Source organism: Lemur catta, chromosome 9, assembly GCF_020740605.2.
Source record: "Lemur catta isolate mLemCat1 chromosome 9, mLemCat1.pri, whole genome shotgun sequence".
In the NCBI taxonomy this organism is placed as follows: Eukaryota; Metazoa; Chordata; class Mammalia; order Primates; family Lemuridae; genus Lemur; species Lemur catta.
The window spans coordinates 26233665-26247559 of NC_059136.1; the positions used below are offsets into that span (position 1 = coordinate 26233665).

The 13895-nt window shown below is 43.8% G+C and overlaps 1 protein-coding gene across 4 annotated transcripts in view; it reads left to right on the top strand.

Moving 5' to 3' along the window:
• Nucleotides 1-13895, top strand: part of TRAPPC9 (trafficking protein particle complex subunit 9) — a 600839-nt gene that overhangs the window by 119218 nt on the left and 467726 nt on the right. For all 4 annotated transcript variants that reach the window (XR_006737185.1, XR_006737186.1, XM_045560810.1 and 1 more), the window contains 3 exons: nucleotides 1142-1227; nucleotides 4484-4610; nucleotides 8292-8424. Coding sequence is in view for 2 of the 4 variants with exons in the window: in XM_045560810.1 (XP_045416766.1) it covers nucleotides 1142-1227; nucleotides 4484-4610; nucleotides 8292-8424 (346 nt within the window). In the remaining 2 variants the exon portion in view is untranslated. The remainder of the gene's footprint in view (nucleotides 1-1141; nucleotides 1228-4483; nucleotides 4611-8291; nucleotides 8425-13895) is intronic.

The following is a 13895-nucleotide window of genomic DNA, read 5'->3' on the forward strand; positions in this document are numbered from 1 at the left end:
AATCGCTTCTGGTTTGCCTAATGGAGCATCTTCCAGGGAGGAGGGGTTGATGGAAATGGGTATGGGAGCTATATTAGCTTCTATTGCTTTGTAACAAATTACCAAAAACTTAGTGGCTGAAAACAGCACAAATTTATTTTCTCCCTGTATGGGTCAGGAGTTTCAGCCAGGTCCACTGCTCAGGGATTCACAAGGCTGAGATCCAGGTGTCAACTGGGGCTGTGTTCTCATCTGGAAGCTCAGCTGAGGAAAGTCTTGCTCTCAGGATTCCTCAGGTTGTTCTTTGTTCTTTTCCTTGTGGTTACATAACCGAGGTCCCTGTTCTCTTGCTAGTGGTTCACTGCTCTTAGTTCCTAGAGGCCACGCTTAGTCCTTGCCACACAGTCCCCTCTGTGGCCCTCTCAGGAAGGGTATGGTCTTCTGTAAGGGCTCCCTGAATAGAATAGTCTCATCCCAGACAATCTTCATTTAGATTAACCCAAAGTCAACTGGTTGGGGACCTCAGTTACACCTGCATATCCTTTCACCTTTGTTATATAACATGACCTAATTGCCATACTCACACTCAGTGGGAGGGGATTACCCAGGGCACACACGCTGGGCCATGTACACCATGGCTGGAAGGCTCAGAGGTCATCAGAAGTCAGGCTCCCCACAGGTGCCGAATCGCAGTTGGCCTGAGAGCGGGCAGGGAGGTGAAGCCATTCTGTTCTCCCACAGTCTTGGGGCTAGGGGAAATTGTGCTCTGTGCCACTCACAAGTGATCCCAGTGCCCTCCTCCCCTGCCAGCCTCTGGGCCAGTGAAACGTGGTGTGCCTTACAGCTCCACACCAAGAACAGTGCTGTCTGGATTGATTTCGGTTTTGTAAAGCTGCACTTGGCATGCCAACGTGAATGCCGCCTGCGGAAGGTGGCGAGAAGCATCATTCACATGGCATCAAAGTGGCAGTGACAGCTGCTTTGCTTTGTTTCAGAGGAAGCTGGTGGAAAAGCCAGCTTTGAATAGTTCCTCTCAATGTGATCAGAGTGCCTGATGCCTTGTTGGAAAAATAAATTACCAGAAGAATAATCTGAAACCCTGTGGAAAGTGAAAAAAATACCAACTAATACATGGATTCTTCTGTGTGTATGTGTTTTCTAGATTTCCAGTGGGTTCAAGGAGATGTCTGTGAAGTTCAGCTGATGGTATATAACCCAATGCCATTTGAACTTCGAGTTGAAAACATGGTATGTATCACCAGTCATTTGACCTTTTTGGGCTAAAGCACCAACTTCTCATTAAAATATGTTTTTTACTTAATATTTGAAGCACACATCTTAGGACATATGTCTGTTTTTATATTTGTTTGCCAAAGATTATAAACTTAGTGTGAGTGAAGACCATGTTTTGTCATTCCTGTCTTTAGGGTTGGTTCTCAATAAATATTTGAATCAACAAAGAAACCTCCTACTTGAACACACACTGACCTTAGTTCATTGGACGTTAGATTTGAAATAATCATTTTAAGTTTATATGACATTAGCACCAGTTACAAAGTCTACATTATGCCTTCTACTCAATATCACCATTATTTTGTTGCTACAAGATGATAAGGTGATCAGGGCCCAAGGGAAGAACAAGTGGTAGAATAAGAAAGTAATTACTGCACTACTGCTCTGAGGTTTCTCTTATTTGAAATCCTAATGTTTTGTTTCTGTACTTTGTGTAGGGTGTTAAAGATGCACTTTGCAGTCCCCTTCGTTGATACTCCTCACCTGATCCCATAGTTGAGGGAAGGAGATTTGTGCTAGCTTTCCAAGTTAATTCTGTGTTTCCTGGGCAGACCCTTCCCCACAGTGTGGATTCCATCCCTGCAGTCTCCTCTGCGTTGCTACATGGTACTGCCATGTCACTTTTCAGCAACATGCAAAGGATGGTGCTGCCATGTTGGTGGTTTCTTTTAGAGTTTTTGACTGGTGTTCAGGGTAACGGCCAGGCTCTCCATGCAGGTATTGTGCCAAGTGCCCACACCACGTGTCAGGCCCTGGGCAAGGCTCTGAGGAGACCAAGATGGACAGGCCCTGGTGTTGGCTGTGCCTGTGGTCAGGGCTGTGTTGGGGGTGCAGGAGGTGTTATAGGACCGATGTGAGGGTCACTGTCTGTCCGTGGAGAGTCTGGGAAGACATCCTGGGACAGACGTGACAGCTCAGCTGGGGCTGTAAGGCTGAGCCGCAGTCCGCCAGGCAGACTGTTTGGTAGTTATTTAGATGCTGCATAGGCTTCCAGCAAGTGTCACAGTTTTCCAAAATCTGTTTGAGCACTTAGAAGCTGAGCTGAATGTTAAGCTAACTGCAGTCTTGAGGCTCGCTCAGGATGAATGCTTCTTCTCCTCCTACCATGCAAGGACATGTTGGCGTGAGGATCAACCAGTAGCTTTGTCTGTTGGTCTAAACAGGGAATAATAGTTGTTTAGAGAATTTTCCCCAAAGTGGCTAAAGTGGCATATGCCTGCTGCTCTTTTTTACACATTTTTTTGTCTTAAAAATCAGCTTTCGTTTTTATCTGTTTTAAAAATAATATGTGCTTATTATAAAAAATTAGGAAGAGTAAAGAATAACATAGAAAGTACCACATAGAGATAGTCCACAAAGCATGGTCAGAATTTTAAAAACTAAATTATGGAATATTTTAAACATAAGAAATGTTACAGGGAAGAATAATCAGTCATATATCCACCATCCATATTTAACAAATGTTAACAGTTGGCCATATTGCTTTAGCTATTTTAAAAAGAAATACATACCAGCATATCTGCCTAGAGGCAACTGGCTTCTCTGCTTCCACCCTTGCCCGCTACATCTGTTCCACGCATGGATCATTTCACACCTTTGCTCCAAGTCTGGGCACGAGGTGTGCTCATTGCTGAGAGAGTGGCTTTGCTTCTGGGTGCTTTCTGTAGACAAAGTTAGGGACATCTGCATTCTTATACATATACCTGTAAATGTACATGTACATGTATATCTATACACATACATCTATATATATACACATGCACATATACCTGCATATACACACTAGAAATGTATGCTTTATACATCCTGAGTTCACATTGATACTTTCATTTCCAACACATCTCCATAGGGCTCTTTCCTGCCTTCCTCCAATCCATATTTGTGTCTTTTCTTCCAGAGTGAGAACTTGGGCTCACAATATCAACATATTTACTTTCATGCGCAATCCTGTAATACATCTAAAATAGTTTCAGAGTTGCTTTGACTATACCACTGAAGAAAACCAACTTACTAAAATGGATCCAGAATTCCTCCCTTTCTTGAGGTTTTTTTTTTTGTTTGTTTTGTTTTTTTGAGATAGGGCCTTACTCTGTTGCCCAGGCTGGACTGCAGTGGTGGAAAATAGCTCACTGCAGCCTCAAACTCCTGGACTTACGTGATCCTCCTGCCTCAGCCCCCCAAGTAGCTGGGTCTACAGGCATGTGCCACCATGCATGGCTAATTTTTAAAAATTTTTCTATAGAGGCAGGGTCTTGCTATGTTGCCCAGGCTGGTCTTGAACTCCTGGCCTCAAGTAATCCTCCTGCCACAACCTCCTGAGTAACTGAGATTACAGGTGTGAGCCTCCATATCTGGCTTGTTGAGATGGTCTTTGTTTATTTCAGTGGTGTCTGTAACTGTAATGAAATCTTGTATATCATTCATTAGATTTATTCCAATATAGTTGATGTTTTGATAGTTGGTGTTAATGATATTTTTCTACATTTTATTTTCCAATTATTTATTGCTAAATTATAGAAATATCTTTACTTTTTTTCTGATTTCGTCACTTTGCTAGATGTACTTATTCAAGTTTCACTGTAGATTCCATAGGATCTCCATGTTCCTGGCTTTTTTTTTAGTGAATAGTTGTCTATATGCCTTTTCTTTTTTTTCCTTCCACTATTGTCCTGAGTAGGACCTCTGTTATAATAGGTCCTGAGAGTGGACATCCCTGCATTGTTTCCAATCATGAGGCAGTTCCTTGAGGCCAGAGAATCTGTCTGCCTTGTTCACTAGCAAGCTTAGTGCCTGGACATGCTGAAATGAATTGATAATTCTTAGACGCACTGAAGGGGGATTAACTGATGATATATTTCCACATTTCAAGTTTTTGTTTCTTTTTGTTCATAAATAAAATATTTTTTCTTTGGGTTCACATTCCCATTTGGTAAAACAACAAAACAAATAACAAAAATGTAGCAAACAGGGCCAAACTCAAGAGGAATTGTTTATCACCTGAGTACCCACAGTGCTTATTGTGCCAAGATTGTTTTGTGTTAATCACACTTTACATTGTCTCTGAAGTTCTCTCTGGTTTTTATAAAGACCATTAGTGTTTTCATTCTGACAGTTCCAGAGTGTGCCCATAGTGATGTCTTAAGGCGCATCTGGAACTGAACACACATGGCGGGTTCGGGCTGGGCTCATGATGCTCTGTCACTTGTTTCAGGGGCTCCTTACCAGCGGAGTGGCATTTGAGTCTCTCCCGGCGGCACTCTCCCTTCCGGCTGAGTCTGGCCTGTACCCAGTGACGCTCGTCGGGGTCCCACAGACAACTGGCACAATTACTGTGAATGGTAAGGAGGACTGCGTGATGCTTTTTGCTCAGGAAGGACTGACGAACTCTTGTGTTGCCTTGTCGAGGCCAAGCACTGATTACCCATCATTCCAGTCCTAACCAATAGAAGATAATGAAAATATCATGTCACGGCCCATTTCTTTGGGATGTGACGTGAAAAAGCCTATTCTTGAGTGTACAGGATGTGGTAGGCCCCTCCCTGTGTGCTGCTGTTGCTGTGGGAGGGGTCCTTCCTGTGCTCTGGCCCCATCACCCACTCCTCTCTCTCCTTTCTGCTGTCTTCCTCCTGTATGTCTTAAACAGGCGAAGGCTCTCCTGCTGCGGTTAGACCCTCTTGCTATGGTCTGGTCGGTCAGAGCTCCTTCTCAGCTGGACCTCCTCAGAGAGTTGTCCATACGCACTGAATCCGTGTTTCCATCTCTGTATTGGTTCTTTAACCCTCTCATCCTGAATTCAGCCCTTATCACTTTGCTAAAACTTCTGTTGCCCAGGTCACTAGCAGCATTTTGCTGGCTGAATACGGGGCCTGCTTTTCAGTTTTCTTGTAAGCTCACTGCTCAGTGGCCTTTGATACTGCTGTCCACGCCTCCTGCACAGCACGCTCCCTCCTATGGCTTCTGTAACACCGCACCCTCCCGGCCTTTCCCTGCATCCTGGCCCTTCTGTGTGGGTCTCTCATCTTTTGCAGGTACCACTTGTGCAGCCCAACCCCCCAGGGTCCACATCTCCCCTTCTTTCCTTTCCTCCCTCCGCCTCCCCTCCACCACCCCTGCTCTGTCTTCTTCCTCTCTCCTTCCCGCCCTCCCCTCCCCTTTCTTCTACACAAGCTGGCTTCAGTGATCCCATCACTCCCATGGACCCTTCTGTCTTCCAGTCCCGTCAACATGCTGATGATCGCGAGGGCACATCCCTTACTGGCCTGCACATCCAGCCACCTGTGGCCGTGGCCCGGAAAGTCTCGTAGGCACTTTGCATACATGTCCAAGCCAGAACACCAGCTTCTCCTCCCCAAAGCTCCCTGTCCCCCCAGGACCATCTCAGCGCAGGCATCCCCAGTCACCTTCAACCCCTCCCTGTCTGTCACACACTCCCCTGCCCCCTGTTGACTCCTCATGGGAACTTCCTGAGAAGGACCACTTCTCTCCACCTCCACGGCAACTTCCTGTCCTGCAGACTATGACTCTCTCTTATGGGATTGTCACAAAGGCATTAGAACAGGTATTTCTGTCTGCAGTTCTGCTTGCTAATACACCTGTTTCCCATCTGCACCCAGGTGATTTTTCTGGCACAAATCTGCTTTGTTGTCTTTTGATTGGAAGCCTTGGAGGGACCCTTGTTCTTGAGCGTGAAGGCCCCAGCCTGGCTTTTGGAATGTGGCTTTTGGAGCCTCCTCCAGAGACTCCTCCACTAAATCACACTCCATCTCAGGAGACTCCTCCTAGTTCTGGAGCACTCCGAGCTCTCTAAGCCTTTGCCTGTGCTGTCAGCGTGCTTCCAGCCCTGACTCCTGTGCTGCTTTCAGTCCTTGGCTAGGCTTCCTGTCCTGCTGGAGACCTCAGGGTGCTCGCTGACTTAGGCCCCCATAGGCTCCTCCTCCGTGTCGGCTGTGATGGATTCCTTGCTGGCCTTGTCTGTCTCACTTAGTTGCAGCTCAGTGCCTAATGTGGAGCCTTGCACATAGTAGGTTGTCAGTATGTATTTGTTGGCTAGAAGAACAAACATTCATTGGGAAAGGGTGCTCCCTATTAGGTGGATGAGGAAGGCGTAATTAGGTTAGGGTGTGTTTGGCAAGCCCAAGATGGAGGTAAGTGCACCATTCTGGGCATATACCTAGAGGGAGAGTGGGTCGGCAAAGGCCTCTCATAGTAAGTGACCCCGAGTTTTAAAGGCCAACTAAGAAATATTCGAATGTGTGGGGGGTGGGCAGTAGAGGAGGAGGGGTAGTCAATAGCAGGTAGAAAGAAGTACCAGGCAGAAAGAACTACTTCTTCAAAGACCTGGCACTCAGAACATAGTGTATTTGGGGGACTGGGGGTGGTCAGAGTAGGTGGTCCCACGCAGGGGTGGCAGTGCAGAGGCTGGAAGGTGGGCAGAGGGCAGAACTATAGGGCCTGTAAATCATGCTAGAGGATGTTGGCTTTCTCCTGAGGACAGTGGGGGGCCACCGCCTTATTTGAGTAGAGATGCGGTCAGATGGACAGTTCAGAGCAGTCCCTCAGGAACTGGCAGCCTGTTCAAGTCTGGGCTGGAGATGGGAAGGACTGTAGGCAGGGAGATCAATTATCAAGCTCTGGCGACAATCCAGGTAGAAAATGACAAAGTAGGACCAGAGCTGTGGCTGGGCTATGGCACAAAGGAGACAGATTCGAGAGGAAATAATGAGGATTCAGAATAACACATAACTGATAACTTACATGTTCATAGATGAGTAGTCGGAGCCTTAGTAACACATTTCTTTGTTATGTTTCTTTGACACAGACTAGTGAGTGTTCATTTTTGGAATGCCTTATATATGAAGCCAAAGGGCTGACCTTGTATTATCAGACATAATGATGTGCTGAATATTTGTCATCAGACTTTTGGGTTTATGTGGCAGTTATTTTAAGCAAAGGGTAAGAAAAGGAAAATGACTGATTTTAGTTAAGAATTGTAAAATAATGGATACTTAACAGACAAAACCACATCATACCAGGTTTTATAGAAAAGAAAATTATGAGGGACATTAGTGCCAGACAGATGTGGGTTCCTAGAGAGGAAAATGTTTGCTAGGTGAAGAAATCTTTCAAGAAACATACTTGAGAAAGGAGGGAATGTGGGTGCTATGAGTTGGAGTTATGCTGAAAGAGCAGCTTGAAGCTGTCAGAAGGTGGAGAGGAAGGCTGATGGGGATGTCTAAGGGCCCTGATTTGCGCTTGAGAGAATGGCTTGCTTCCCTGTTTAGGATGTAGCACTTTCACAGGAATGCAGAAAAGTTGTTACCCTAGGCATCTAGCCATTGGGTATTGTTTAATTTTGTTACACTGTGAATGTTGTTTATAATAATTATCTCTTGAAATTTCAAGAGCCATTTTAAAGCTTTGCTTAAATAATGTCGAGTGCTTATCTAACCAATGGACTTTTTTTTTTTTGCACGTAAAATTTGTTAATCTTAAATTAAAGTACTTGTACACATACTACAGATTTGCCATATCACGTAGCAACTATAATCACAATAATTGGCTCTTGAACTTCCATCTCTCAATAGAAGGTTTTGAAGCATTTTTCAAATACTTGTTAAGTCACATTATATCCTGGAAAGGAATATTAACTATCATTCTCATTTTAGAGATGGATAAATCTGAAAAGCAAATTATTAATAGTGAAGGGATGAGATACTGGTTATTAAGTTATATAGAGATGTGTAGTTTATAAGGACTTCCATATATACTCTTTCATTTGGACCCAGTCAGCCTTACAAAATAAGAATATAGGTGCTGGTATCATCTCCTTTATACATGAAGACATCGAGGGTCTTTGAGGTTGAGGGCGGGAGCTGTGATTAAGAACCAGCAGGTGATAGGCCACCATCTGAACTCAGGTCTTTGGAAGAGAAACTCTGTCCTCTTTTCACTACTTTGGCCACGGGCGCAAGATGCCAAACCTTGCCAAGTGGTATAAAGGTTTTCGTTCTGTGTTCCAGGTTATCATACCACAGTCTTTGGTGTTTTCAGTGACTGTTTGCTGGACAACCTCCCAGGAATAAAAACCAATGGCTCCTCAGTCGAAGTCATTCCTGCTTTGCCAAGACTACAAATCAGCACTTCTCTGCCCAGGTAGTGTACATAAGGAGCACAGGTGTCTAAATGTTGACAGGAAATGGCTCTTATGAATATTTTTTATTTATACGTTGTTTTAATGGCACAAAGAGGCTGAGTTAACCTATAATTCTTATGACCAGAATATGGATGGAGGGTATCTTTAAGATAACCAATAGTCAATATGTTTTGCCTTAAAGTGAATTGGAACAAAGTTGAAATCTTTCTTACCAAGGTCAGAACATAATGTGAAATTAGCCTATGGAATCATAATTTTTTTAAAAATATAAAATTTGGGAATTTAAGAAACTTCCTAAAAAATATGGGAAATTTAAGAAAAACTCTTATTTTTAAAAAGGGGTTTATTCTTTTTGTTTTTGTTTTGTAGCATTATAGAAAAGCATGAAGAAGAAAAGGAAATAATTCTCAGTATCTCAGAAGCAATTACTGTAAATGCTTTGTGATATCTCCTTCCAGTGTTTTATCCATCCTATTTTTTTTTTTTTTCTTTTAGAGACAGGGTCTTGCTCTGTTGCCCAGGCTGGAGTACAGTGGGGATCATAGCTCACTGCAGCCTCGAACTCCTGTCCTCAAGTGATTCTCCTTCCTCAGCCTCTGAAATAGCTGGGACTACAGATGTATGCCACTATGCCCAGCTAACTTAAAAATTTTTTTTTTTATAGAGACAGGTTCTCACTATGTTGCCCAGGCTTGTCTCAAACTCCTAGCCTCAAGTGATCCTCCTGCTTCATCCTCCCAAAGTGCTAGATTATAGGAATAAGCCACCACACCCCCGGCCCATCCTATTTTTATTTTATTTTTTTCCTTTTTTTTTTTTTTTTTTTGAGACAGAGTCTCACTCTATTGCCCTGGTGAGTGCTGTGGCATCAGCTTATCTCATAGCAACCTCCAACTCCTAGGCTCAAGTGATCCTCCTGCCTCAGCCTCTTTGAGTAGCTGGGACTACAGGCACGCACCACCACGCCTGGCTAATTTTTTCTGTTTTTAGTTGCCCAACTAATTTTTCTATTTTTTAATAGATATGAGGTCTTGCTCTTGCTCAGGCTGGTCTTGAACTCCTGAGCTCAAGCGATCCACCCGCTTTGGCCTCCCAGAGTGCTAGGATTACAGGCATGAGCCACTGTGCCTGGCCCCCATCCTATTTTTAAAATACCAATTTGAATAGTTGAGATTATACTACATCATGTATGGTATCATAGATTACTTTTTGCATAACCACATAAGTTTTTCTTCATGCTCTTACACATTCTTAAAAAAATTCAATCTTAAATGTCTCAAAAAAGTACATCATAGCTGGGCACGGTGCCTGTATTCCCAGCTACTTGGGAGGCTGAGGCAGGAGGATCACTTGAGCCCAGGAGTTTGAGGTTGCAGTGAGCTATGATGACGTCACTGTACTCTATGCAGGGTGACAGAGTGAGCTCTGTCTCAAAAAGAAAAAAGTACATCATAAATATATCTCAAAATTGCATACCCATTAATTTCTTTGCTATTAGAATTTGGGATATTTTCAATTTTGGCTTTTATGGATAATACTTAATGGACATCCTTTTGGCCATTTTTGTAAAATGTATCTTGGGATTTTCTGAAATGTTTTTAAAGCACATTCATTTGTTTAATGGATCCTTTTCATTTGCCAGGCACTGTGCAAGGTGCTAGGACTGTAACAGTGACCACAATAGTCCTCTGTCCTCACAGGAAGTTCTGTCAAGTGGGAGAGATTGACAAGTAGCCAAATAATCCCAGTGCACTATTGATGGGGAGGTCCCATGTACTGGGGAAGGTCATGGGGAGCTTAGAGAAGATTTCTTCACGGAGGCAAAATCAAGAGTGAAGCACAAAGAGTAGGGGGAGGAATGAGCTGTGCAGGATAGGCAGGCAGGAGCAGTTTTCTGACGAAGGAGCGGGGAGAAAATGGCATGGCTTGGGAATAAAGTGAAACACAGAAAACATTTACTCAAAAGGGGTTGTAGACCTGAGTGTAAGAGGTAGAAATGTAACACTTTTAGAATTAAATGGGAGAAAATTTTCATGACCTTGGTTCAGGCAAAGAATTCTTTGATGTGACACCAAAGCCAGGATCCATAACATAAGATGTTGATAAATTGGACTTCATCAAAATTAAAAACTTCTGTGCTTCCAAAGACACCATTAAGAAAATGAAAGAGAAGTCACAGACTGGAAGAAAATATTTGCACGTCATATATCTGATAAATAGCTTGTGTTCATATAAAGAACTCTTAAAACTTAAGAAGACAAACAACCTAGTTAAAAAATTGCCAGAAGATTTGAATAGCTGTTTCACCACAGAAGATATTCAAATAGCTAATAAGCTGTCTGGAAGAATGTTCAACATCCTTAGTCTTGGTGGAACTGGTACTGCATGTGATTCTAGTTCACACCTCCTGTGGTGGCTTATAATCAAGACAGACAGTAGCAAGGGTTGCAAGGTAGTGGAGAAACTGGACCCTCATACACTGCTGATGGGAATGTAAAATGGTACATCTGTTTTCAAAACTCTTTGACAGTTTCTTAAAAACCCAAACATAAATTTGCCATTTGACCCAACAATTCCACCTAAGTATTTAGTCAAGACAAATGAAAACATATGTTGACACAACATGCACATGAATGTTCACAGCAGCATTATTCAGATAAAAAAGTAGAAAGGGCCCAAATGTCCGTCAGCTGATGACTGGATAAACTAAATGTGGTACATCCATACAATGGAATACTACTCAGCAATAAAAAGGCATGAATGGATACGTGCTCCAGATAAACCCAGGAAACATTATGCTAAGTGAAAGAAGCCAGATACAAAAGGCCATATGGCATGTGATTCTTTTGATGTGAAGTGTCTAGAAAAGGCAGGTCCACGGAGACAGAATGCAGCTCAGCGGTTGACGAGGGCTAGAAGTGAGAGCAAGAATTGATTGTAAGTACACCTGGGGCATCTCTTTGGAGTGCTGGAAATGTTTTAAAACTGCCATCAGTGATGGTTGTATGGCTTTGTAAATTTATTACAAAATAATTGAATTGTGTTCTTAAAATGGGTGAATTTTGTGGTATGTAAATTGTATATACTTCAAGCTGTTTAGAAAAATGAATTTTGGTTTGGCTTCAGTGTAGGATAGATGCATGATTTCAGCTGAGGCCACAGCAGCCTCAGGAGGAGATTCTTTCTTGTCTTTGTGATGGGCGTGAAGAAACCAGAGCTCCCTGGGCAGGGACACCTCTGAGCACATTGGCTTCAACAGCCAAATCTGCAGACTCCCAGCGCAGGCTTTGCATGCCGAAACCCGTCTCTGCTTTCTGTAGCACTGTGACACCCCGTGGGTGTTAGGTTATGAAGGACACTGGCCTTGGCACGTGGTTGTAAGGCACATGCTCACAGGCATGTACAGAGCACCAAGCACCTGGACGACAGCTGGAGGTGTGCGATGGCGATCTGGTAAAGCGGGCGTTGGCCCGCCAGCTGCACACTCAGCAACCCTCGTCAGTAGGCCCGTGAGGGAGTGGGGCTGGCTAAAGGGAAAAGGCACTAAGAGGAAGCGCTCTTACCAAGAGGGAAAACTATTTTGGGAAAAGGCAACTTTGTCATTCGTCCTGCTAGTAACCATCTTGAAGGTCATCTCCTCAGGTGTGCAAGGTGGTGAATACAACAGCTATTCAGGTAGCGCGCTTTGCCTCCCTCATTTTCCCCCTGCTTTTAGAATAGGTTCCAGAGATAATGTCTGTCCTTCCCCATTTTTTATTGTCTTGTGGCTGTGCTTTGATGAGTGCTGCACTCATCCTCTCTGGTATCTATTTCCTCCCATGAGAATACCTGTGCCGGGGCTGGCTTACCCACACCTCGGAGGTGCGTGGATCCCAGCACAGCCCCGCTGGCGTTTATTCCGCCATGAGAGACCAGGTGCTGTGGGAGGGAGGGCCCAGTGTCATGGAACTGATTTAGAGTTAAAATGTTTGTTTTTTATTTCTTATTTAAAAAAATTATATATAATATATATATTTTCTAAGGTGATTTTCTGAAATAAAAAGTGACTATTCTTTGAGTTTTGATTGTAATTAATCTAATATAAACATCTGTCACTAATTCATCAAATTCACTCACAAACATTTATTGACACCTACGACATGCTTTAGGCCTTGTGCTATAGGACTAGCAATTAATAAAAAGTGCCCTCGACAGAGGCCTCATTCCTTATATGAGCTCATAGTCGGAGGGGAGGTAGAGTAACTGTAGTCTAACTAAATTTGCTCACTGCTTCTGTAATATGAAAACAGGAAGGGAGAGGTTGACTCTCTCTTTTGGGGTTCAGGAAGGCTTCCTAGAGAATGTGATACTCAAGTTGGGCCTTTTGAGATTCACAAACATTGGCTGGATAATCAAGCAAGAAAAACATGCAAAGAGGAGGGAACAGCAAGTCAACTAAACAAACAAGGGTAGACCATAATGAAGTAGAATTAAAAGCTATGACGAAAAACAAAGCAGGATAAGATGAAATGTCCAGAAAAGGCCCATCTATGGAGACAGAAGGCAGGTTACTTTTCAAAGCAGGGTGAGATGGCAATTCCTGCTTGGCAAGCTGTTTCTCTAGAAAGGCTCTGCAGAGGAAACGTGCAGAGCAGCCAAGGCCTGCAGGCAGCCAGCTGTGACGGGGGACGGGGAAGGCAGGGCTGGGGGTGTGCAGGGAAGGGAGGCAGTCAGCGGCAGGTGGCCTGATGGTGTCTTCTGTGGAGATGCGTTGTCCTGCCTTCTCTGTGGCCTGGCTGCCCATGCTGAGATGTGCTGCGCAGGGCAAGGCTCCTAGGAGGTCACCATTAAGTGTGCAGTGGGTCACTCTGTCCTGGGCCTGTGTCAATTACTGCCAGGGCGTTTTTCTGTGTTGTACAGGTGGTTCAAGTTTGAGATGCTTATTAATTTGTTCAGTACCTATTATGTGCTGGGTATCTGGCTAGGTCGGAGCTGGTAGTGCAGAAATAAAAATATTGTCCCTACTTTGAAAAAGCTTTTGCTTCAGTGCAGGGGTGGGGAGGGCAGAGCCACACTGAGGGGTGCCCACAGCGCTGGGACGCTGTACTGTGGGACAGTCAGCTACCTGTGTCAGGGCGGGGCCCTGTGGCTGCAGGGTTCCTCCACTCTGAGGACGTTCTGACTTTTTTCTTTTTTCCAACTTTTTTCTTTCTCCGCAGTTCTAGAGGGCCTTGGCACCCTGTTGTTTGAGACACAAAGTAATTAGTCTTGAATGCATTTTATTTTTTTCCTAGTACCTTCTCTGCAAATCCACATCGACTACAAACAGTTTTTGCTTGAGAAGGATGGCCTATTAAAAGACGGGAAGAAGTAATTTATGGTGAGGACATGAGTCAGTTTTTCTTCCTTGACAAGAGGAAGTTTATTTCTTGACTCAGGAACAACACTAAAGATATTTAAATGCAAAGGAATTCACCTGGATTCATTATAC